Source organism: Lagenorhynchus albirostris, chromosome 13 (assembly GCF_949774975.1).
Source record: "Lagenorhynchus albirostris chromosome 13, mLagAlb1.1, whole genome shotgun sequence".
Lineage (NCBI taxonomy): Eukaryota > Metazoa > Chordata > Mammalia > Artiodactyla > Delphinidae > Lagenorhynchus > Lagenorhynchus albirostris.
This window is the reverse complement of record NC_083107.1, coordinates 4,415,239-4,440,669: the sequence shown is the minus strand read 5'-3', so window position 1 is coordinate 4,440,669 and position 25,431 is coordinate 4,415,239. Positions and strand designations below refer to the sequence as shown.

At 43.1% G+C, this 25,431-nt stretch overlaps 2 protein-coding genes across 4 annotated transcripts in view; one reads left to right on the top strand and one right to left on the bottom strand.

Moving 5' to 3' along the window:
* Nucleotides 1–15,996, top strand: part of SLC9A2 (solute carrier family 9 member A2) — an 86,657-nt gene extending 70,661 nt beyond the window's left edge. Inside the window, exons 8-12 of the mRNA XM_060168702.1 lie at nt 5,149–5,310; nt 9,299–9,395; nt 11,626–11,757; nt 13,265–13,355; nt 14,377–15,996. Of these exons, the coding sequence (XP_060024685.1) occupies nt 5,149–5,310; nt 9,299–9,395; nt 11,626–11,757; nt 13,265–13,355; nt 14,377–14,747 (853 nt within the window). The 3' untranslated portion in view covers nt 14,748–15,996. The remainder of the gene's footprint in view (nt 1–5,148; nt 5,311–9,298; nt 9,396–11,625; nt 11,758–13,264; nt 13,356–14,376) is intronic.
* The window catches only part of MFSD9 (major facilitator superfamily domain containing 9), a 28,422-nt gene extending 3,091 nt beyond the window's left edge, over nt 1–25,331 (bottom strand). Inside the window, exons 1-4 of one of the 3 annotated variants that reach the window (XM_060168705.1) lie at nt 25,141–25,331; nt 20,869–20,956; nt 20,215–20,258; nt 9,988–10,180 (exon numbers count right to left, since the gene is read on the bottom strand). In XM_060168705.1, coding sequence (XP_060024688.1) covers nt 10,154–10,180; nt 20,215–20,258; nt 20,869–20,956; nt 25,141–25,281 — 300 coding nt within the window. In that variant the 5' untranslated portion in view covers nt 25,282–25,331 and the 3' untranslated portion in view covers nt 9,988–10,153. Of the gene's footprint in view, nt 1–9,987; nt 10,181–12,501; nt 14,707–20,214; nt 20,259–20,868; nt 20,957–25,140 lie in introns of those variants that run through there. The other 2 variants (XM_060168704.1, XM_060168703.1) reach the window with 2 other exon arrangements.
* Between the last annotated feature and the right edge of the window lie 100 nt (nt 25,332–25,431).

Genomic DNA, 25,431 nt, shown 5'->3' with positions numbered 1-25,431 from the left:
ATCTAGCCTGACTTCATAACTGAAGGAAAAATATTTTGTATGTATGGACAGAGTACCCAGTTAGCCAGATGGGGGCACATAGTAATAAAATAAAGCAAACTAAATTCTCCATTGTAAAAGTATGAAACAAAAGGCCGTTTATCTTGGGCAGTATTCACTTTCTGGGAGGCAGGAGGTAGAGCAGAGAACCCTAGCTCTCTGCCTCATAACTTTCAATGTTACCCTGTTTTACGTCCCTGGGACCTTCCTTGTCTCTGCCAAGCCTGTGATACAGGCTTTTCTGCCTCTTGTTCTCCGTTGTTTTCACAGACAAGAGTTTATCCATCTTCCGTCTCCCTTTCAACCCAACTGCTTTTCTTTCTCTTGCATCCTGTCAGTCCTTTCCTGAAGTGGTAAGTGAGCATGGTAACCCAGAACAGTTTGTTCTTTTCCTGAGGGAAGATTGGACTAAGGATTTATCCCACTCCTTCTACCTCTACAGGGGGAAACCGAGACGTGGTGTAAGAATCAGGTCCCCAGGCCCTGGGGCAGTGGTAGGTGATGGAAGAGGTGAATGCTGTGATCATGTGGTTTGGTCTGGGACTCAGGTGAAGGACTGAATGTCAGAGAAAGTCCGGCTCCATCCTGTGTTCCCGGCAGAGACACTTTATATGTAAGTCTGTTCCAGGCAGACACCTACAGGCACCGGGCTAATTGGACTATGAATACTGGGTTGGCCAAAAAGTTTGTGTTTTTCCATATGGAAATAGCCGAACGAACCTTTTGGCCAACCCAATACTAAATGTCTGAAAGGTGATATTGTTACATGCCTAACATTTTTCTCTGCAGTGTATGTACTTTATTCAATAATTTTATAGACCCTTCCATATTCCATGCATGAAGTTTTCCAGGTAAATTTCAAATAATTTCCTGGATTGTCAATCACACTGTATGTGGCAAGTAGAGAAGAGAAGTTACTATGGAGGGATTTGGTGCTGGTACAGGCCATTTTTAAAATCAGTTCTCTGATCTCATTTCTGGTCTGTACGTAACTGTTGATGTTACTAAAAATGGCATAAAAAACAAGTGATTGGTTTAGGTGTGTTGGGTATCTTTCCCTTTCCTCTGAAATCCTTTTATTGTGGATTTTTTTTTAAAAAAAATTCATTTTATTTATTTATTTGGCTGCATTGGGTCCTGGTTTCTGTGCGAGGGCTTTCTCCGGTTGCGGCAAGCAGGGGCCACTCTTCATCACGGTGCGCAGGCCTCTCACTGTCGCGGCCTCTCCTGTTGCAGAGCACAGGCTCCAGATGCGCAGGCTCAGTAGTTGTGGCTCATGGGCCCAGTTGCTCCGCGGCATGTGGGATCTTCCCAGACCAGGGCTCGAACCCGTGTCCCCTGCATTGGCAGGCGGACTCAACCACTGCTTCATCAGGGAAGCCCTATTGTGGATTTTTAATGGTCCTGCCAGAGAATTCTTGAGTCATTTGATCCTTTGAGAATGAAATGAAAGGGTCATGCAGTAGGGAAGTTTCTCACATTTGGCAAAAGTTGTCTAATGATAATGAAATAAGTCACCTATGTGTAGCTTGGCACACATGAAAGGTATGGAAATGAAACAAAGAAAGAAAGTGCACTGGGCTTCCCTGGTGGCACACTGGTTAAGAATCTGCCTGCCAAGGCAGGGAACATGGATTCAAGCCCTGGTCCGGGAAGATCCCACATGCCGCGGAGCAACTAAGCCCATGCGCCACAACTACCGAGCCCGCGCTCTAGAGCCCGCGAGCCACAACTACTGAAGCCCGTGCGCCTAGAGCCCAGACTCTGCAACAAGAGAAGCCACCACAATGAGAAGCCCGCGCACCACAGTGAAGAGTAGACCCCGCTCGCCGCAACTAGCGAAAAGCCCGTGCACAGCAACAAAGACCCAAGGCAGCCAAGGATAAATAAATTAAATAAATAAATTAAAAAAAAAAGTGCACAATTCCTACACTACATAGATCAGGTGTCATTGTCTTTAATGTTTATTCTTCCTTTTGTGGATCTCTAGTGAAAAGCTAAAACAATAATACTAATGATAATAATAATAATACAAGTTTAAAAAGATGTTGTGTTGTTGCCAGGTGTCCTGGTTCAATGAGCTTCACATGAAATTCAAAATAAACTTAGAAAAAAGTAGACCCAGTGTTTCGTGCAGTGGCCAGTCAGTAGCAAAGCCCTTTCAGGATGAATCTGGAATTATTCTTAGCCCTCCGGTATTTGGAACAAAGGGCTAGCACCAAGGATGTGGGTTAACATTGCTTCCTTTCATAGCACAGGTGTGCCTGTAAACCTCTTCGGGCTTATGGGGATCACTCTGATACATTAATTTCTTTCTCAGCAAATACGTAACTGCATGCTGATTCACTTGAATGTTGGCATAACAGTTATGTAACAAACCAACCCAATACTCAGCTGCTCAAAGGAACAGTCGCTTGTTATTAAAGTACTTGAGTCAGGAGGCTGAGAGTCAGTTGATCTGGGCTGGGCTTGGCTGATCTGGCCTGGTCTTGCTCCTGCTTCAGCGGGTTGGCCAGTCATCAGCTGATCCCGGCTGGCCTTTTCTGGTGTAGGTGGGGCGACTTAACTCTGCTTCATGCGACATCCACCTTGGTCCTGCGGCTAAGGAGTCACTCTACGTACACATCCTTCTCATGGCGATGTGTCAGCACAAGAAGTGAGCTTCAATGAACAAGCCCATTAACAGCCTCTGGTCTCATCATTGTGTCTGCTAATAGCCCACTGACCAAAGCAGGTGACATTATTCAGCTCAGTGGCGGGAAGCTGGACAGAGCAGGGCACCTCGGCCACGGTGGAAGGACATTGCCAAGTAACTTGATATGTTACAGGGTGTGGATCCAGGGAGGAATTGGGACCAGATGATCCAGTCTGCCTACGTGCTTACGGTGCACCTGGCACTGTTCTAGGCACTGGTGAGACAGGAAAACAACCAAACAAAACAAAAAACTGCTCATATGGATCACTCTAGTGCTAGGAGACAGAAAATAAAATAAATGAGTACATTATATAGCCTGTTAGAAAGTGATGAGTGCTATGGAGAAAAATATGTCTGGGAAGTAGAATAGGGAGTTCTGGGAATGCAGTTCTAATGGGATGGATAGGAAAGGCTCTTTTGAGAAAACGACTCTCAAGGAACGACTTAAAGAAGGTCTGGGAACGAGCCCTGCAAGTGTGCGGGGAAGAGTGTTCTTAGTAGAAGGAACAGTAAGTATAGGGCCTGGGGGCGGTAGCAGAGCTGGCATATTTCCAGGACAGGAATGACCTCAGAGAGGCTGGACCTGAGTTAGAGCAGCACAGCGCTGAGAGGGGCAGGTCCAGATGGTGCAGGGCCTCCAGGTCATTGTACTTTTACTCAAGTCAGGAGTTGCGTGGTTTGACTTACATGTTAACAGGATCACTCTGGCTTGTGTCGAGAATAGACCATAGGAACACAGTGGTGGAAGCACGGAGACCGACTGGGTCCCTGTTGCAGGAACGCATTGAGAGATGATAATGCTGGGACCAGGGTGATGGCAGGAGAAATGGTGAGAAATGGTTCGATTGTTGTGTGTATTTTAATGGTGGAACCAACAGAAATTGTTGATAGAATGGATGTGGGGTATTACTTTGCTAGAGCTGCTTATGACAAAGTACCACACGGTGGTGGTTTAAGTAGAAATTTATTTTTTCATAGTTCTGTGGGCTAGACGTCCAAGAGCAAAGTGTCAGTAGATTTGGTTCCTTCTAAGGCTGTGAGGGAAGGCTCTGCTCCAGGTCTCCTTCCTTGACTTGTAGTGCTTTCTTTTTACTGCTTCTTCACATGGTCTTACCCCTGTACATGTCTGTGTTCGAATTTCCTCTTATAATACACACACCAGTCACATTAGATTCGGGCCCACTAATGGCCTCATTTTAACTTAATCGAAATACAGTCACATTCTGAGGTCCTGGGAACTAGGACTGTAACATATGAATTTTTAAGGGGACACAGTTCAGGCCATAACATGGAATAGGGGAGAAGCAGGAGAATCAAAGGTGACATCAGGGTTTTTTACCTGGTGGAGTTGTCACTAGCTGAGATGGGGAGGACTTGGGAGAAGATCCTTCTGAGCACGCCAGGTTTGAGACGCCTATGAGATGTCCAAGTGGAGATGCTGAGCAGGGAGCTGGACACTCATTTCTGGGGTTTGGGAGAGGGGCTGGAGTTGCAGACACAAATTTGGGAATTTTGGGTATAGAGATGCTATTAAAATCCACGAGGGGGCTTCCCTGATGGCACAGTGGTTGACAGTCCGCCTGCCGATGCAGGGGATGCGGGTTCGTGCCCCAGTCCGGGAAGATCCCACATGCCGCGGAGCGGCTGGGCCCGTGAGCCATGGCCGCTGAGCCTGTGCGTCCGGAGCCTGTGCTCCACAATGGGAGAGGCCATGACAGTGAGAGGCCCACGTACCACAAAAAAAAAAAAAAAAAAAAAAAAAAAAAATCTACGAAGCTGGACAAGACAGGAGAGTGAGTGGAGGTGGAGAAGGGGACCAGGACTGCACCCACTCCGACATAAGAGGAGAGAAAGAAGGAACAGAACCAACGCAAGAGGCTGAGAAAGCAGTAGGAGGGAACCCAGGGGAGTGTGGTGTCCTGGAAGATACTGTTTTAAGCAGGACAGGTCAGGAAGGACTAGCAGTTGACCACTGGGTTTATTTCGTGGGGGTCACTGATGACCTCAGTATGAGTAGCTTCAATGGACAGTTAGAGGCAAAAGCCTGATCTGTGAATGTTCAAGAGAGAATCAGAGGAGAGCAATTGGAGAAAGGGAGTATTAACAACATTTTTGAATAATTTTGCTGAAGGGGGAAGCAGAGACATAGGAAATGTAGAAATATCTGCATTTTAATCTATAATTAGTGAATATTAGATACATGTATGTTGTGGCTATATACAGAAATATACTAATATGTGCTCTACATATCCATATATATTCAGGTATGCACATATAATGATCAGACTAACTAAACACTGCTATTAAATTTCTTCCCTGGGAGTAGTGGAAATGATTTTATTGGTAAAACCAGGTTTTTCTTCTTAATCCGTGGCATGTTAATTAATCAAAGCTTTGCTTTTGTTTATTTCTAGGTTTAAGAAGTTTGATGACAAGTACCTGCGAAGGCTTTTGATTCGGGAGAACCAACCCAAGTCAAGCATTGTGTCTTTATATAAAAAGCTTGAAATAAAACATGCCATTGAGATGGCAGAGACGGGAATGATAAGTACTGTCCCTTCTTTTGCATCTCTGAAGTAAGTCCTGTTTTGCAAATGAAAGTTAGTATTACTAAGTATGTCTTTATAGTTTTGTGAAACCAGTAATAACAGCAAATTTGACTTATCTCCTAACATGATTCCTTAAGACCTCACAGCAGCACAAGATCCTGGTTAAAACGTGAAAGCCTGGAAGTGTGTCCATTATGTTATGTTCTGTCATGTCACATCACACCATGTTGTGTTATTGCAGAGTGGACCAGTCAGAAAGTACTTTGTCATGTTTAGGATGATTATGCCTTTATGATATTTGCTTTGGGCAATTCAGTGTGTTCTGAAAGTAAAGCCTCTTTAGCAAGCATTTTGAAATGGAATATTTTAAGGTGTGTTATAATTTGCAATTATAAATATGCATGTAATTACAAAGCTATTTCCTCATGGATTATTTGCAGAGTCATAGTTTAAGTCTTGGAAAGATCATCAGTGATCATCTCGTGCAGTGGTTCTCAACCCAGGCTGTACATTAGAAAAACTGTAGGAGCATTTAAACAATACGTATGCCTGCCCCCACCCCCGCCCAGACCAATAAAATCAGGATCTCTGGGGTTGAGGCCCAGGTATAGGTTTATTTATAAGTATATAATACGTGTATGGAAGTTTCTAATATGCATCCAGGATTGAGATGCATTGACCTAGTCTGTCTCCCTAATTTTAAAAATGAGGAAATGAAGACCCAGAATGTAGAGACTTAAACGTCTTACAGCAGACTCTTACAGCAAATCCATAGCAGGACAGTAAATACTGTTAGCAGATTAGCAAACGAGTTTATCATGTAAGCATCATTCCTTCTCTACACAAAAATGACAGATTACGGGTTCCACTGATTGCTTCTTTCACCGATGAGCCTGAATGAAGCTCCTTTAAGCTAAATGTCACCTAAATCAAAATGCTATCTATGGGACGGTTGAAATGAGAGAGGAAGCTCCAAATCACACCCGACCTTATAAACTGTGATTTTTACTAGGACTATAGTCCCCTATAAAAACTGTGGTAGTTTACACAACCCAGAATAAAAAGAAGGTAGTGGTCAGGATGGCTCAGACATAAAGGCGTTATTCTGAATTGGAAATGGTGGTGCTTGAGCAGAATGACTGCTTCATAGTCCCAGCTCTGCACGTTACTCACTGTGTGATCTTAAGCTGGTCCATCTGTTTCCCTGATGCTGAGTTTCTTCAAGTAGAAAATGGGGCTAGACTTGATCCTACGGTTTACTCTAGCTTTACAATTTACGATCTTTCTTATGCACTGTTCCTTTTGTGCTTGCAGCGAGCAATAATTCAACTATCCAGCTTCTCAAAAGGGAGCCATTGCCTTTGTGGTCATAGAAGAAGGAAATCTCACTTTTACCTCTGTTCACAGTTCATTTTGAAGCCAGTGGTAGAAGCCAGTAAAGGCAAACGTTTACGGTTAGGGAAAGTAGGTAACAAAATTAATGGATAGCTACATAGCTGGGTAAATGATTGCCATATTGACCATTCCACCTCTCCTGAAATGTTTTCTTTAGAGGAAGATAGAAGCAAAAAAGGGAGGCAATAGGGAGTCATATTTCTGGCAATAATGAACTGAGGACCAGACCAACTACCTTCTGAGAAAACTAGAGGTAAAAGGACAAAATATGTTTTGTCCAAAGTATATTTTAAATATCTGCTTGAAAGCTGGAGAGTACCCTTACAGTGAGGAATTTCTTGGCCGAGAGTCAAAAAAGAGGATAGAACTGGTATTTGTTGCCATTTTCTCTCTGGAATACAGAGAAGGTATCTGAGACTCTAAAAAGCTAAAACAGAGGTTTTGACAGACTAATTGGTCTTAGAGAATAAAATGGGAATTCAGAACCTACGAAGAAGGAGCATTTGTATGTACTCAGCTCTAGGTTTTCCTTCAAAATCCTACACCTTAACCCTCAAAGGAAAGAAGTCCAGCCTAGAATTATCTCAATTCATGATTGTTTAAGTCATCAGAGACTGAGATTGCCTCTATCTCAGCTGCTCAAGAGAAGTACATTTAAATCTTCTCTGGAGGAAATAATATTGTAAAGAGCGTTAAACTACCTCCATGATTTTTTTAATATATAATGTCTAGCACTCAATCCAAAATAACCAAGCATATGAGTAGACAAGGAAATGTGACTGAAAATATTGAGGAAAAGATCAACAAAACATAGAGTAATAATAGGCACAAAGGGGATTCAGATAATTGATTTATCAGACAGTGACTTTAAAATAGAAACAATAACATGTTTAAGGAAAGAAAATGGCATTGACACTTTTGGCATCCTCATGGAGACTATATAAACAAAAAATATCTAAGTGGAATATTTGAGCTAAAAATAAAGTAACTAAATTTAGGATCTCATTTGGTAGGTAAAAAACAGATTAGACACAGCTGAAGAGAGAAGTGATTAATTGGAAGATAGGACAGAAGGAAATAACCAGAATGAAGAAAAGATGAAAAAGAAATATATGGGATAATTTCATATATATATAGTGAAAGTTCCAGAAGGAGATGAGAGAGAAATTGGTAGAAGCAATATTTTAAGAGATAATGACTGAGAACTTCCCCAAATAGATAAAGGGTATGAACTGTGACAACCCCAAGCAGATTAGATAGGGAGAGAACCAAATGAGATACCTGCTAGTAAAACCATTAAAAGTAAAAAATACAAAGAGAACATCTTAAACATACTCAGAGGGAAAAAGAGACTTATTTTCTTCAAAAGAGAAAAAAAACCTGGCAACCGATTTTTCAGCAAAACCAGTGGACACCATTGGTAGCTTCAAAAATTCTGAAAAAATGTAACTGAACCTAGAGCTTCATATCCTGCTAAAATATCCTTCAGAAAAAGTAGAGTTAAAACTGAGGAACTTCTTGCGCTTAGGAACACTAGACAGCACTTCAGAGCTATACTTGGGGACCATTTAGAACAGCAAGATCACCAATAAAAAGCACCAAAATGTGAAAAACATGGCACTAAATAGGCTGTGAAAAGGACATTTTTTTTTACAGCATGAGAGCTGAGACAAGGGGGCAGATGAGTTTGACCTCATCTGGGAACGTGCATGCCCAGCGACTCAAGTTTTTCTCCACTTTGCACATGTCTGTGAATGACTAGGACAGTGCGATGAGTACTGATAATGTGTTTATAAATTTTAGCGAGTAGTTGAGCTTGCAGATACGGAATCCCTGAATAATGAGGATCAATTGTATGTACATACATATTATAAATGGTGTCTTTGTAAATGTTTCTAATGAGGTATTTAAAAGAATAGACCATAATAGCAAAATGCAGCTAAAGTTTTTGTTGGAAAAAAATCCTATATTAATTTATGGAGTATTAGAAATAATAAAGTGATAGCATTGCAAGCTACTCTGGTCTTTCCTCCTTAAATAATTGCATGAATAGACCCTGAAAAAACTTGTGCATGATTAAACTTGTATGAGTGATTTTGACACTGAAATCAATGTTTTAGATTTTTGAATTATTTAAAAATATTGAATAATTCCTAAGTGTTATTCTTTAAGATTCTTCTTCTTTTTAAAAAAAATTAATTAATTAATATTTTATTTTTGGCTGCGTTGGGTCTTCGTTGCTGCGCGTGGGCTTTCTCTAGTTGCAGCGAGCAGGGGCTACTCTTCGTTGTGGTGTACGGGCTTCTCATTGCGGTGGCTTCTCTTGTTGCACAGCACGGGCTCTAGGCGCGTGGGCTCAGTAGTTATGGCTTGTGAGCTCTAGAACTCAGGCTCAGTAGTTGTGGCCAATGGGCTTAGCTTCTCTGCGGCACGTGGGATCTTCCTGGACCAGGGCTCGAACCTGTGTCCCCTGCATTGGCAGGCAGATTCTTAACCACTGTGCCACCAGGGAAGTCCCAAGATTCTTCTTCTTAAATGATGATATTATGTCTCTAAGAAAGAAAATTGATGAATTTGATACATGTTGAATAGTAAAATATTTTTTTCTAAACTTTCACAGTGACTGTCGTGAAGAAAAAATAAGGAAGCTCACACCTGGTGAAATGGATGAAATTCGAGAAATATTATCAAGAAATCTCTATCAGATCCGTCAGCGAGTAAGAATAATTTACTTAGCAAAATATGTATTTGCCTTTGGCTAAAAATATGCCTTCAGATTAGATGCTGTCCAGTTACAGTGGCTGTTGTCCCACCGTCATGCACCCTCAGCAGGTCCCACACCAGACACTTCTTCCCTCAGACCCACCCCAGGGTCTGTCCTTTTAGGGTACTGCCCTCCTCCCAGACATCTTGGTCAAGGCTCTAGGCTGGAGACCCAGGGAGCTGGGAGTTCTGCTACCAAAGGATTGGAGATTAAAAAAAAAAAAAAAACAAAGTGTGTTATCTGACGGTGAGGAAAGCAATTGATTGCTCTTTAAAAATTTTTTTAATGAAATAGCTTTATTGCTTAGAAGAAGCCTTTTAAAAATGTATTTAACCTTCTTTGTTGTTCATAAAGTGCGATCGTTTCTTCCTTTCCTGTATCTTCTGAGTCACTTCCTTCAAACCATTTCCATTTTTAACACCTCGTTCTCATAGTTTGCTAATAATACAGTTAACAGTGCATACAGTTTGCCGAGCTCCATTTCTCTGCATCGCGTGTATTACCTCTTTTAATCCTCTAACAAGTGGTGTTATTATTGTCTCCATTTTACAGATAAAGAAACTGAGGCACAGTGAGGTGAAGTGGCCCAGGGACACAGCAGTTGTCAGGGGTCCCAGTCACTCACATCAGGGTCATTTCCGTGGCTTCTTAGCTGGCCTCCCCACAGACCAGCCCGTTCCATCCGACATTACGGCTGCTCCATTCTTTTCCTCAAGCCCCTTTTAACGCAGCATCTTCCTATTTAAAATGAGACAAAGCCGTCGTGGCTTTCAGGCTAAACTAACTATTCTTTCAGCCTTTGGGATCTATTTTTAAGTTCCCCTTTCTACCTCTCCCTCAGCCACCCAGACACCCACGGAGGACAGGTCTGAATTCATTCCTTGGACTGTGTTGTTCTCCCCTGTGTCTCCACTTGGAATGTCCCACTTCTTCCTGTCAGTCCATCCATATTCTCCAATTTTTAAGGTTTCCCCAACGCCCTCTATGTTGTTCCCAGACCCGTCTTTGAATGGGATAATAGCACTTAGAGCTCCTACATGCCACGCAGTTCTAGTACCTCCTTTCGTGATTTAGTTATTATTTTGTTAGCTTTCAATGCCCAACTAAGATAGCCAGTTCCTCAAGGCAGGAATTGAGTGCTGTTCTGCATTACTTCTGTTTATCTCTGCTAGGTCTGATATAGTTCTGGGGATAAGGGTATTCCCAAGAAGTACACATTATTTCTATCAGAAAATGAATTTAATTACTAAATACAATTTATTTTAGGAAGTGGATTTCTCTAGAGCTTGTAAAACTAAAAATATTATGCCCTGGACAGCCCTCGTTTATAAATTGTATGGCTTCAAATACCAGGACATGATCATTACTGAGGGAGCCAGCAGCTTTTCTCAACTTGAAAAGAAGAAATGTTCTTGACTTAATAGAGGGTCATGGCGCCACCAAGTGGCCCAAAGTGGTTGGTTTCTGTACTAGCAATTACTATTCAATAGGGAAGGTATGAGTTGACTTGTGTTTTTCCCCAGCCACTACTGATGGGTAAATATAGACAGGGTACTTCAAGGTAGTCGAAGGTGCTTGATGAATTCGATCGTTTTCTCATTTATAAAGATCACACTTTTCAATGAAAAAAAAGTATTCACCGACTCTTTATTAGAACATGAATTCTTTTTTCTTAAGTAGAGGATTTTATTTGGTTGAATCAAATACATAGTTATTGAACACATGTGTGGATATATGTATTGACTATATCTATGAATAGAACAAAGCACTGTATTCCCTGCAGAAGATACAAACGAATAAAGTACAGCTCCTGCTCTGACACATTTAGACAAGACCACCACCATCACCATCTTCATCATAGCCAATAACAGTAGGTAATATCAATTGAGCACTTCTCTGTGCCCAGCAGAGTTCTAAGGGTTTCTGTGACACCGATATATCATATATCTCTACAAATAACTTGAAATTACTACCACTGTTACCCTTAAATTGAGATTTGGTAGAACATGAATTCGTTCAAAATTTGAAAGAATGTTAACTTCTATACTTCTTGTTTTTCCCCTCTGCACATTCATTGTTAAGTACCTATCAGAGGTACGAAGCCAAAGAAATGGAGTAAAGTTTTGGAATTTCCGGGCAGTGATCATCGTTCTTGTAATACGTTGCTTGTGTTTTCATTTCAGACTTTGTCCTACAACCGACACAATCTGACTGCCGACACGAGTGAGAGGCAAGCCAAGGAGATCCTGATCCGTCGAAGGCACAGCCTTCGGGAGAGCGTTCGGAAGGACAGCAGCTTGAATCGGGAGCACAGGGTAAGGGGGCTTCGTGGCCCTGGGACGCAGAAGGCTTCCAACAGCAAAGCCAGGATGGCCCTGGGGGGCTGATTCACAGGAATCCTGGGATGGAGCTCATCATCACGTCTTTCCAGACGTTGCTCGGACACCTATCACCTTCCAGACACTGTCTAGGCACCTGGAATGCGCTGGTGAACAAAATGACAGAGCTCTTTTCCCTTGTGGAATTCACATTCTAGTGGGGGAGAAGGCCACCGGGAATGGACAGAATAAGAAAAGTATCTGTTATGATAGACGCAGTAAGTGCTGTGGACAAAATAAACCTAAAAGGGCTGAGGAAGGAGATTGGGAGGATGGAGAAGGGTCATACAGGGTACAGTTTTTTCTTTTTTTTTAACATCTTTATTGGGGTATAATTGCTTTACAATGGTGTGTTAGTTTCTGCTCTATAACAAAGTGAATCAGTTATACATATATATTTGTTCCCATATCTCTTCCCTCTTGCGTCTCCCTCCCTCCCACCCTCCCTATCCCACCTCTCCAGGTGGTCACAAAGCACTGAGCTGATATCCCTGTCAGGGTACAGTTTTAAACTGAATGGAAGGGCCAGGCTTCATTTGGAGAGTCTTGTTTGACCTTTCCAGGGAGAGGGTGCAGCCTGAAGGGGGGCTGCCGTGCGTGCATGTGTGGAAACTTCTAGGAGGCCGTGTGTGTGTGTGTGTGTGTGTGTGTGTGTGTGTGTGTGTGTGTGTGTGTGTGTGTGTGTGTGTGTGTGCGCGCGCGCGCGCACGTCAGGGGAGTTTCAGATGCTGCGTGCTCAGCATTCGACTTGGTCCAGGGCATTGCCATAGATAAGGAAGCCACTTTAAAAGGATATTCTGATTGATTGATCGGACATAGCAGGCAGTGCGTCTCATTCTCAATAATGTTCTATACTGAGCTGTCAGAGACCAAAACGGTTATGTGTGAACAATAGTATTTTTTTTACATGTGAAATGTGGCAGCATCGATTAAAAGTTAAAGAAACTAGAGACTGTGGCTTTGGATGCCACAAGTGCCAGCAAGTTGGCTATAGTAATACTTTCTGTTCTGTCATTTTCAAGATTTGTGAAAGTAAATACAACTTAAACATGCTACATTTTTCGTGTATCTTCCTCCCTATCCATGTAGGTTCTAAGTCTTTTTTAGTAATGCTTTTATAAGTGGGTGTTTCTGTAGCTTTTCTTTAAGAAAAGCCGGTGGTTTTCCTACCTTGTTCCTAAGGGTCCCACTTCATTTCTGTTTTCCTTAGTAGTACTGATTTCCATGATATTTTAGGAGAGGTTTTACCTATTTTAAATAAAATGACTATGACTTGGAAATTTATTCTCCATCCCTACAGCTCCTCACCCAGTAGTTTCGGAATCCAGAGCTAACATTTTAATTTTTAACACCAAGGTTAGGTTTGACATAGAATTCTAAGCCTGTAACATGCAATAAATGACATGTGTGTCATCTCAACAAGGTTTTCTATTTTTTTTTACAGGTTTCCACCTCAACCTCCCGATATTTATCCTTACCAAAAAATACAAAGCTTCCAGAAAAGCTACAAAAGAAAAAGAATATTTCTAATGCAGGTATTGAATACAGCTGGAGCAAAAAGACTTTAAACTTATTTATTAGTGTTTATAAAATAGAACATTTTCCCTTCTTTTTTAAGGACAATGAGTTCAGTCGTTTGCAAATCTATAATAATAATTTGGTGACCTTTTATTAGTGTTGCATCCTTTTGGAATGGCGTTCTGTGCACGTTATACGTAATTCAATCAGTTATTTGATTCTATTCGATGTAGCAAAAGCAGATGTCACTGTGTGTGGCTGATGAACAGGTAAATAGAAAGCTGTCAGTCTTCAAAGGTTTAAATTTAATTCTGTTACTCTTACAACATTTCTAACTTTAAATGTTCATAATAATTTTAATATATTTTCATAAAGGCAACTATATAATTGACTTCTGGCTGTAATTATTAAAGCTTTGACCTGACGGCTAACATCTCTTCATTCGATGGTAATCTTTATGTAGATTGCAAGCCATATTGGTGTTTTGACCATTTTATGAAAATATAAAGGAAATAAAGCTGTGCATGAGATTGTACATCCTAGATCAAGACAAGAGTCTTCATAATAGCAGCTAATTACTGATCTGTTTACCGTGAGCCAGACACTGAACTGAGCCCCCTGGGGCCGTTCTGACGGGGCAGGTGAGCGCACAGCTGCTGCCAGGTGGTCTCAGTTTGACATCCAGCTCCACCACTTACTAATATCTTCTGAACCTCAGTTACTTCATATGTAAAGTGGGTGGTTATGAGGATTCAGTAGGTTAATGCATTTAAAAGTGCTTAGGACAGTGGCTGGCACATGGGAAGCTCTTCAGAATGAGCAAGAGTATACACTTGTGGACACGCGTGCTCATGGGACTTATGCACGCGCCCAGGACTCAGCTGGAGCCGGGGTGGGCCCTCTGGCCTCCCTGCCCGACCCCCAGAGCCCCAGGGAGGGCACAGCAGGTGCCAGACCCACAAATGTATTGGCCAGTCGCCTGTAACACCTTCTCCCTAAAAGGCCCGCCCACGCTGTCCTTCTTTTGCTCTCTGGCAGGTGGCAACAGCAGTGACTCAGACCCAGACGTCGGGACCACCGTCCTCAATCTGCAGCCCCGAGCCAGGCGCTTCTTGCCAGAACAGTTCTCAAAGAAGGCCCCCCAGGCCTATAAAATGGAATGGAAGAACGAGGCAGATGCTGATTCCAGGCAAGGGCAGCCCTGCAGCTCCCCAGCTGCCCACAGCAAAGAGGGGGGCCCCCAGGCCCCAGGTGTGCTCTGCCAGCCCCTCCTCTCCAAAGGCCACTTTGGCTCCATGCGGGGTGACCATATGAACGAAGGCATCCGACCCAAGGCGCCACCTAGGCTGGTCCGAAGGGCATCAGAACCTGGAAACCGGAAAGGTCGATTCGGGATTGAGAAGCCTTAATGGAAATGGCCAAAGCAGACCTGGGGGGACCGGCCCTGCCCAGCTGTGGCTGCTTACCCAGCAACCTGACACAGCAAGGGAATCCACTTCCAACCCTCTATGCATCTAAATACTGTCCTTGGGTGGTAGAGCCATGCCTCTGATCCATGGGGCGAATGCTTATCCCAAGAAGCAGAAAATCAAAGAAACAAAAGCCCCATAACATGTCTCATAGGACCTGTTGCTAGCAGTTGTATTCTGTGCAAGCCTGAAGAAAAAAAAGCCACGTGTGCCTTTATTGAACTTGAAGGACAGAACTTGAAATTTTTAACACACCCTTGTTGGTGAAAGTTTTAATATATACATATATGCCTCAGATTTTATTTATGAAAAAATATGTATATCTGTAATTAGTTTTTCAGTGAACGGCACTGAAAATACTCAGAACACCTTTCCGTGGCATCCAGGGCAGCTCCTAGAGGATGGGGGGCATCAGCTCAGGGTGGAGGTGTCTCCTGATCCTGAGCTGCCGCCAGTTGGTTAAGGAAGAGCACGGCACGGAGCAGAGACCCCTGAGGATGGCAACAGCCAGAGCATCTAGGCAGAACCTCGTGGCCTGGCTCCCAGACTGTAGCGCCTATGAAATGACGAGAGTCAGCTGGTTTTCAATTTGTTCCTCGTTCTACCGTGTTTTGGGTGACATCTAGATTCCATCTCCCCGTCGTGTTTAAATGGTACAAAGAGAAGGGCTGTGTGGGTGACGCCAGCTTATGCTGTAAGCCAGACTCAGAGCCAGCTTGTGACGAAGTCTGGCCTCACGTGGTGGGTGTGGAGATGACAGGGCAGCGCCTGCACAGCTGGCTGCCGGGTTTTCTCTTGTGCAATACTGGGAGGAGGATGCAGGAGACCCCCTGTCACGCCCACCTGCAGCCACCTGCTTTAGACCTTCTCTGTAGCACATTCTAGAACTTTGAATCCAGGACAGAGGCTCCAAGCAGACAAAGATAAAAGTAGGGATAAACAATATTCCAATGTTTAACCAATTGGTGAGAATTCAGGTTTTGAATTTTATGCAGGAAGCACTTTGGAGAATGTGGGAGTTCTCTTTTTTTTGCACTAGTCTGTAATTTCTTACCTCTCCCCCCTCAAGAAAGTAGTAGCTCAAATTCTTCGTCTAAAAACGAATTCTACTCATCTGAGTACTTTTTAAAAGTACAGCAGAAAGACAAGAAGTGGAACATAATCATTAAAGATTAATATTGGAATCTCTCAGACGATAGATTTTATTGGTCTGTCACTCTTCCCAGAAAAACCCCCTCTTTAAAACTTGACTAGAACAAGACTCAAAATTTCTGGGTTTAGATATGAGATGAAGCCACTCATGTAGTCCCTTGGATTCACATTGGAGATACAGCAAAGGAGACAAGTGACCACCTACAATTGCTGGAAAAAGATGAATAAATTAAACAAAAAGATCCGGTACTTAGAAATCCTCAGCCGTAAATCTTATCCCTTCCTTCTTCCTCCACCAATGTGAAGTAAATCTTCTACCTTTTTTTCTCATGTTCTGAAATCTTGGAATACTGCTAGATTGTTGGGCATGAGACAGAGGGAAGGGTAAACACACAAGGTACAAGTTCAAAAAGTGCACGATTTCTTTCCCAAACTCTCCCAGGTTGATCAGTGGAAAGCAGTGTAGACGTAATTTGAAAACTGCAAGTTTAGGACCCTGTGCCAAAATTCTTAATTTTAAATGGAAATATTTATATATAAAAAAATATATATGTATTTCATCTGCTGGAAGTAAATTAAAACTGACTTTTAATTTAGAATTTTCATTATAGGACTATGATTCACCAAGAGATGTGATGTATATTTTTGAGAGTTTGAAGACTAAGTTACAGTTTATGAAATCTGAAAAGGAAGCTGAGATGTAAAATGATCTTAAAAATGAATTTCCTGATTTTTCTTGGTGTCCTAGATTAATAAATATTAGAAGGAGTCTAACGTTCTGGAACGGAAGGAGAAAAACATGGAAATGTTTGTTATGATACTTCTTGTTAAGCACGTAGACCAAATTCAGCTTTCACCAATTAAAAGTCAGGTAAAACACTTGGATGACATTGTGTAAATTTCTAAAAAGGAACACTTATGTCATTTTATCTTTATTATCAGTTTAAATTTTTCCTTATCTGTGGAATGATAAAATCGATGAAAAAGAAATTTGACTTTAGTATTTTCTCTGTACCTTCTTTTTATGAAATTATTAATTTCTAGACACTACAGGAGGAGAGGGTATGGAGTTGAAACCCTTTAACTAAATGTCACAACAATCTAAATTTCTGCAGTACAGAAACCTCCCTGCCCTTGTAAATGATTCCCTTGTTTCAAACAACACTTGATCCGGCCAGAGTTCCACTGTGATTGTGGAATTTTGATGGGTCTTTCATATTTGTTGTCAAAAAAATTGATTTGAACTATTTACAAAGTCAGGGCTTATTTCTTTATATGTGATGCTAAGGCCGGTTATTGGGAGCAGTTCTGTCAGTTAGCAGACGATTAGAAATTGGCCCCAAAGTCTGACACTTTTTAGAAACATGTGTTTGCTGTATATGCCCCCAGATATTCAGGGTGAAACTCCCTTCGGCTTTTGCTAAGTTTTGGAGGCGGGGTGTACCGTTTTACCTGGCGGCGGGGGGCGGGCATGTTTGTTTATACAAGAAGCGAGAAGCAGTTACTTATTACATGTCTCAGCACATTTTGCATCTGTTGCATTGCCCAAATCATGCTTATGTTAAAACTGGCATTTCACAAACAAGTATGAGAACTAATATTTTATTAGTTCCAAGGGCATACTTTACTCTTTCAAGAGTGATTGAAGGGTTTCTTTGTGCAGTTGATGTAGCTGTGACATTATCTGTTGAGGCCTGAACACTGAATATTGATTCCCTCCGTCAGCTTGAATAAGCCAGGCTCATGAATCAGAACTGTCTGGTGATCTGGGATTTTCTGGTTCGTTTTTTTTCCTCCACTCTTAGAGCAAAATGGGTAGTTTGCTGGGGTTTTTCTGTTTTTTTTTTTTTTTATGTGAACCAATTTTTTTTCAGTCTTTATTGAATTTCTTACAATATTGCTTCTGTTTTATATTTTGGTTTTTTGGTGGCAAGGCATGTGGGATCTTAGCTCCCTGACCAGAAATTGAACCCGCACCCCCTGCGTTGGAAGGCAAAGTCTTAACCACAGGACCGCCAGGGAAGTCCCAGCTTGCTGGTATTTTATATCCCACATTTTAACCAGGTCCTTTCTTCAACCTACCTGCAAGACAAGTGAGAGCCCCAGCTGGTAACTGCTGCCTGGCAGGGACCATAGCTCTCGTCCACGATAAATGACAAGAAACGACAGCTCCCTCTGGAATTTTCCCCAATGTCATTCACTCCCCACGTGGCTGACACCCTCAGACGGTCGGTCAGCAGATGGTGGCCAAATACACACGTGGTTAGTTAGCTGTCGAGTGTTTTCAGTGTTCTGCTGACACGTCATTTTCCAATCCCTTTTATATTTCTAGTTTTCTACAACTCTTTTTCAAATAAAATTCTACTTGACTACCTCTAAGAATAGTCAGTAAACTGTGGGTAGTTCTCATACCGGTCTGGTCAGGGAATGGGTTTTTCTGTGTGCAGAGTTAACCTAGCTACTGTAAATGGACGGTCACGTTTCAACCCGCATGGCCTATTGATTCTTCTGGAGGGCTCAGGACCTCTCAGTCTGTCACAGAGGTTTTATGGGGACCCGTCGTCCTCGTATTGTAGGGTGGAGAAAATCCCTCCGTGAGGGGCCCAGCCGACTTTAATGCTGGACGTACTGGTGGTGACTTTTCTGATTTTCACTTCTGTAACGAAATACTTTGAATTAAATATTCAAATGTTTTTCCCCTTTTTTATTTCATTGGGTCCTGCTGAGTCATAAGTACTAGTGGTAACTGAATTTCTAATTTAAACGAGGCTTTTTTTCTACTTAAATTTCTAATTTAAACGAGGCCTCCAGTTACAGTATCTGCCAAACAAATTGTATGTGTGTACGCTGACAAAGGAGTGCTTCTCCTGGTTTCTGTGAAATGTCGTACAGAAGTTTAAAATATTAAGTTACACGGAAATGTTTAATTAGTCACTATGGAGAAAATCATACATCACATGAAACTAGGAAAGCCCCAGAAATTCCAACTTTTATATTTATACATCAAAACCATTCTCATTTGTACTAAATGGGGTCATGAGAGCTGGAATTTGTGAAAGAAGAATTTTTAAGAGTATTAAAGTAGTTTCAGGGCCTTCCCTGCTGGTGCAGTGGTTGAGAATCTGCCTGCCAATGCAGGGGACACGGGTTCGAGCCCTGGTCTGGGAAGATCCCACATGCGGCGGAGAAACTAAGCCCGTGCGCCACAACTACTGAGCCTGCGCTCTAGAGCCCGTGAGCCACGACTACTGAGCCTATGTGCCACAACTATGGATGCCCACGCACCTACAGCCCGTGCTCCACAACAAGAGAAGCCACTGCAATGAGAAACCCGCGCACTGCAACGAAGAGTAGCCCCCGCTCTCCGCAACTAGAGAGAGCCCGTGCGCAGCAACGAACACCCAACACAGCCAAAAATAAATAAATAAATTCATTAACAAAAACAAATAATAAAATATATTTTACACATGAGCCACTCTTCGGGAACATAGTGTTGTATGTACATGGTGTTCACTCACTGTGAGACCAGCTATTTAGACCAAGGTCACAGCTGATCAATCCCTGGGACAGAACTGACCATTCTGTTTGTACTGCACGAATGACTGGACGCCGAGGCCTCAGGACCAGCATGGTGCAGTGGAGGGCACACAGGAGCAGGAAAGAAGGGGCGCATCAGTGAAAGGTTCTGAACTGCAAACTACTGCGTGTTGAGAAGTGGCAGTGGCGAGATCAGCTCTGGATCTTTCTACCCCCTGCGGTCGGTGTACAACCCACCACTCCCAGTGGCTCCTCCGTCTATACGCTTAAGTTTTATAATTGATAAGCCATGTAGTTCAAAAAGGCCCAACTTCAAATAGAATCCTAAGATCTGAATGGATTTGATGACTGTCAATTAATTGAAACAAACAAAACTGGTAATAACTTCTGTTTACATTCTTTTCTCCTAGTACAAATTTGACAGGGAATCATGGGAAAAACATGTTACAATTTAAAAAGCGGGCTCTCATTCTGACTCAGCGAGTCCTTTCAGATCCAGCCACGCAATCTCTTCAGGCCTATGTCTTCTCAGAGGTCAACTGAGGGAGAGAGATGACCGAGGGATCCTTCCTGAAATAAGGGCACTGCCAGTCCTCACCATCTGCACACTTCCTTTTTGGTAAACCTCAACCCCCTATTTTACTACAGCCATGATGGGTGGCCTCAGAGGCGTAGGGTTATACTTTCAACATGTGTTGCCAGGTGGAAGAGGACTTACCACCAGTGTGCTGGAAAAGAACTGCAAAACGCCGCAGGAGGAGCCTGTAAAAAACATAAGTGATATCTATAAAATCAGCTAGACCCATCACAAAAATGGATGAAATTAACAGAAAAACATTAGGGAAAAAAAGACCATTTTTAAAAAGTAAATTACCCCATAATAATTTTTCAGATGGAAGAGTAAATTAATATAATTTTTAGTAAAAGGCCTTCAGAATAAAATGGAGGGAAAGCAGGAGAGAGACTAGAGGCAAAGGTCACCCTTAGGGACCTTAAGAGAGTCCTTCTCACCCTGCATGAGGTGAGAAGTCATGACTTCTCCATGACTATAACATTAGGCTACAGGTTCCCACAGGCAGGAGTCCATGCCTAACCAGCTCCCCGGAGAGGCTCAGTAAGTACCTGTGACGTCACAGGCGGTGTGGGGCATGGGGGTGATGCTATACCTGGAAACCTCTCTGAACATACGTAGTCTAGGAAAAGATGAACTACATTTGCTCCAGGGTTGTACTTTGAAATAGTCTGAAAATTCATTTTATCCCCCTTTCAGTTCACCGTTGGATATTACTTAGCTAAAAGACTGATGTGTTTTCAGGTACTCAGTTCAGGGGGGTTGAAAATCAGTGCCCTGAAAATGTGCAGGATTGCTCACCTACTAGTCCAGCAACTGCTGGACTCGCTCCAAAAGACTTGACATGAAGGCTCAGTAAAGGGACGACCGTGCTAACACCAAACAACTCCTAAGCAACAAAACGCTCATTAACGCAAATTGGAAACTGAGGCCTGGGTGTCTTTAAAGTGGTGATCCTAATTATAAACTGATTTAAAAAACCCCACAGTATCTAAAATTTGGAGCAAACAAGAACTCAAAATTGTATTCTACAGTAAGCTATACTCATCAAATTCAAGGAATCAAGAAATCCAAATACAATGTGTAACAAGAGCTGCCACCTGTAAATGCCTGGATCGCCCTGAGAATCCTTTTTAACTTTAGCTTCTTCGTCACTGATCCTTAATATTCAAGGAGCACGTACTACATGCATTCCTCAGATTTAAAAAATGGGGAGTAATGAAATGAGCCAAGAGGGAGGGGTAATGCGTATTTCTGAGCAAAGCAGCACCTGTTAAATAATGTGAAATTCCTCCCGGAGTCAAGGAAGGAGACCCATGTGCCGTCTATAGCCTGACGAGGTAAGACCTGAAGGGAAAGTCTCAGTACAGCAGAAAGGAGAAGGCTGGTGTACTAGGGGGTGGCCTGCCATTCTTCACTAAGGCACAGAAGGTGCATGGGCCCTGGGGTCAGAGGTTTTCAATTCCAGCTCCATCACTTACTAAGCATGTGCCCTTGGAAAGTTATTTCATGTTACCAGCGTCGGTGCTGCCATCTGTAAAAAATGGGGATAACAGTACCTGCGTGGTAGAAACGGGATGAACATTAAGAGACATGATGGCTGAGGGAGGTCTGACACAGCAGAAGTGGAAACGTGTTCTCTTTCCTTCAATTCTGGGGTAAGTACTGATCGTTTGGGCTAATACTCTTTGAGTTAGTAGAAAGACATTTTTTCCTTTAAGTTTTGTTTTCCTTCCTCTGTCACTTGGTTACCTGCTACAACTGGTTCAGGAGAGGAAAAACACATCTTGCACACACACAGAGAGTTTTCTTTATATTCAACCCAAATTCCTTTTCCTGTAATCCTGGTTAAATAGAAATATCTTTTTTCTTCCACAATTAATCCTTTGCTTCCTTCTCTTGGTGGCTGTACATTAACCTAACATAGAAACACGAACTTCCAAATACGCTTCTTAGGGACCCTTTTCCATGGTTAAAGCTTTAGATGGCCATATACTTAATATCCAGTGACCTTAAATAGCTGACACATTTATAATACCAGAACCATGGCTCATTATTTCAATTTTAAGATTACTTAAAATTTCCTCTGTTTCTGAGCCAGTTTCTTCTGGGCTTTACTATCAGCTTTGCCCCATCAGCCTGCTGATGATTTATAAGACTCAAAATACATCAGCTAGCTATTGAATTTTCTGGCTTTTTCAGAAAAGGAAACTCAATTGTCCAACAAGATTCTTTTTCCCAAAAAAATTCCCAGTACCACTTGTCATTTATTTCAAACGATTATTCTAAATAAGAAGGGGAGGGGAAGCTGTAAGTAGTCAGGCTGAAATCTATAGGAGGTAAATATGAAAACGGCAACTCATAACAGACTTACTTTAACACTTAGCCTGAAAAATATTATCTTTCTCTAGCCGGCTGCTAGCTCTTTCCTCTCAGGAAGTTCTGTTTTAAAATTGACTTCTCCATGACTATAAAAGGCAGCTTCTCCCTTCTTCTGAAGCCATAGCTTCTTCAAAACCACCCTCTTTTGAGTGCACTTCAAATCTGGCAACTGGTCATGTGCTTATAACCATTTATAAGGAAATCAGGTGAGAGGGGACCACTTAAACCCTTCTCGGGGAACATCTACCTCTCTCAGTGATATCTGATGAACACATTCTAAAGTTTTAGGACCCTTTTCAGGGTAGGAACCCAAATATTTCTTGATTAGTGGATTATCTTTTTTTTAAAAAAAGAATTATCACCTGACTAAAGCTGATTAAATGGAATCTAAATCTCTCCGGGTATCTGGAGGAACGAAAGGACCGCAATCATAGATCTTAGCATCATCTTAGGATGCTAATCAAAAAGTACCTAGAGGGTCATCTTAGTCTTCCTTCCTGAACAAATTAAAACCTGGAAACACAGATAAGAGCTAAAAACAAAACATTTTGGCAAATGCTTTCATCTTATTCCTTTCCTCTTCCAATTGGAAACCATCTTCCTAAAAGTCTTAGGGGTCTTTACATCCCTAGGTATATTAAAAATAACAACTAAATTATGTATAATATTCCTTAGATGTTAGCTAACAAAGAGCCTTTAGGTTCTTCAAGGATACCCAAAGTGGCATATATTTTAATTGTTTACAACGTTTTCCATTAAAAAATTCCCTATTCTCTTTTAACTCTGGGAAATCTTACATTTTCTCCTTAAGATATTAGAGACCTAATGCTTCTTTCTCATTATTAAAATTATTAAAACTTTCCATCAGGCTTGCTAGATTAGACTGTGCCATGTGCACAGCATGTAGCCAACATACAAGAAGCTTGGAATATTTAAATCTGTATCGGAAGGTCATAGTGAATGATCTGCAAATTTATTTTAAAAATCTCAAACTATTTTGCCTTCTCGTCATGTTGGTCTCCAAAACTCTCTGAACCCTGGTCTGGACTTTCCAGGTGAGGGTCCTTTTCATCTGGCAGAGCCAGATTCCAGTACCATCTGAGTTAGGGTGGTCCCCATCCCCTACCAGAGCATGGATGACACAGAACTCCCTTTCCAAATTTGAAGAACCACCCACAGTGGACGGTTCTGAATTCTGGGTGACTGGATTGGAAGGCTGAAGAGGCACCACATTCTGAGACTGAACTAAGATTAAAGAAATGGGATCAGAAGGAGAGCCAGGCTCTGAACCCAAGCACTGAGCCTGGGGTGGGGTCTGCCACGGTAACTGGAGACAGAGATCCTGGTGCAGACGCTGCCCTCCCTGGGTGTCTCATGGTTCTGTGTCTAAGGGATTTGATGAACATGCTTTCATCGTTGTCTTAACAACTACTAGCTCAACATTAAACTTTACAGACTGTTGAACACCTTGCACTGAGGATGGGGAAGGAGGCCGTCTCCCCACTCCTCTCCGAGCTAAGCACAGCTCAGCATCCTAACTCGAGTCAGGCATCAGACTGGGGAGTCGTGATCTTCACCTGCATCTGGGCAGAAAACAGTAATTCCTCTTTGCCAGGACCCAGTGCCCTTGGGGACCATCTTCAAGGCCTCAGAAGGCAGCCTCCTCCCATTGACACTTAAAACTGACCAGCTCCTTTTGCCTTCAAGATGAAGTCCCAGGCCCAGCAAAGAGGAAATCCTCCTGGGTCCTTGTCCCAAGGCTGCCCGAACCCGGATTAGCTCACAACCAGGGCAACTGAACCAGGCCTAGACTTGGGGAAAGAGGGGTGAAGAGGCAGATGTAGGGTTCCCGCATATAATGGCACAGGAATTACCAACACAAGCTCAGTTAGTAATACTGCAGGGTCTTCCCGGTTGGGAATGTGTATTACAGTGCCTGGAGCTCCATAACCCCTACCCCGTAACAGGTTTTCATAAATTCCATGAATAAATGGAGGGCCAGCTGGCTGGATGGCTTACCCTACCATACACTCAGTTTTCTAATCTTCCCATTCTACATGGGAAATTAATAATTGTCCTTATTAAACCAGGACGCGCACACAAGTCGTAACAAAACCGAACCTGCCTTGTGCACTATATAAAGTTTGTCGAAAGGCAGATGTGTATAATTCACTGTGATTTGCATTTTTAAGCATTCCAGTCTACCAGGAACCCTAAGGAAAATGTACCTAATTCTGCCCAAGCGGGGTGACCAACAGAACTTCCCCACCTGGCCTGGTAAGAAGGACCTGTGTGTTCCTACCGCTCCCGTAGCTACTGCACGGCTGGGCTTCCCCAAGCTTGCCCCGAGCGCCCCTGCTGTCCACGCTGCAGGTGATGCACCTGCCACAGGATCTAACACCCAGGGCCACCCTCGAGCGCGACTCGGTCACCGAGTCACACCTGAAGCTGGTGCTGGAGCGTCTTAAACGGCGGGGCTGCGATTGGGGGGCGCGAACTGGACCCAGTGCAGGCGCGATGGGCAGGCCTCATTTGTGGTCAGGTGCAGAGGTAAGGGGGTTACGCGGCAAGAGTGGGACTGAGAGGTAGGGAGGCATCACCAGGCAGACCGCTGCAAGGAAAAGCACCCTTGATCGGGTTCCAGGTCGCGGACGCAGCCGGCACTTCGCGCCCAGCCCCGCACGCACTCACCAGGAATCCCACCAGGTAGAGACAAAGCAGGAAGCGGCGGGCTCCGACGGTACCGGGGCGGGGAGCCCCCGCCTGGGTCCCTGTCCTGGGCTTCTCCCGCGGCCACGGTGTCGCCGAGGCCAGGCCCCGGTCCGGAGCCATGCCGCCTCAGCCCCAGAGTTCCGTAGGCTCACACGCGCTGGGGGCTGAGCTCACCTGACAGGCCCGCGGCGCTGGCCCCGCCCCTAGGCGGAAGCGAGCGGCTGCGCCTGCGCAGAGCTGAACGCCGCGGGCGGGCCTTCTTGGGCTGGG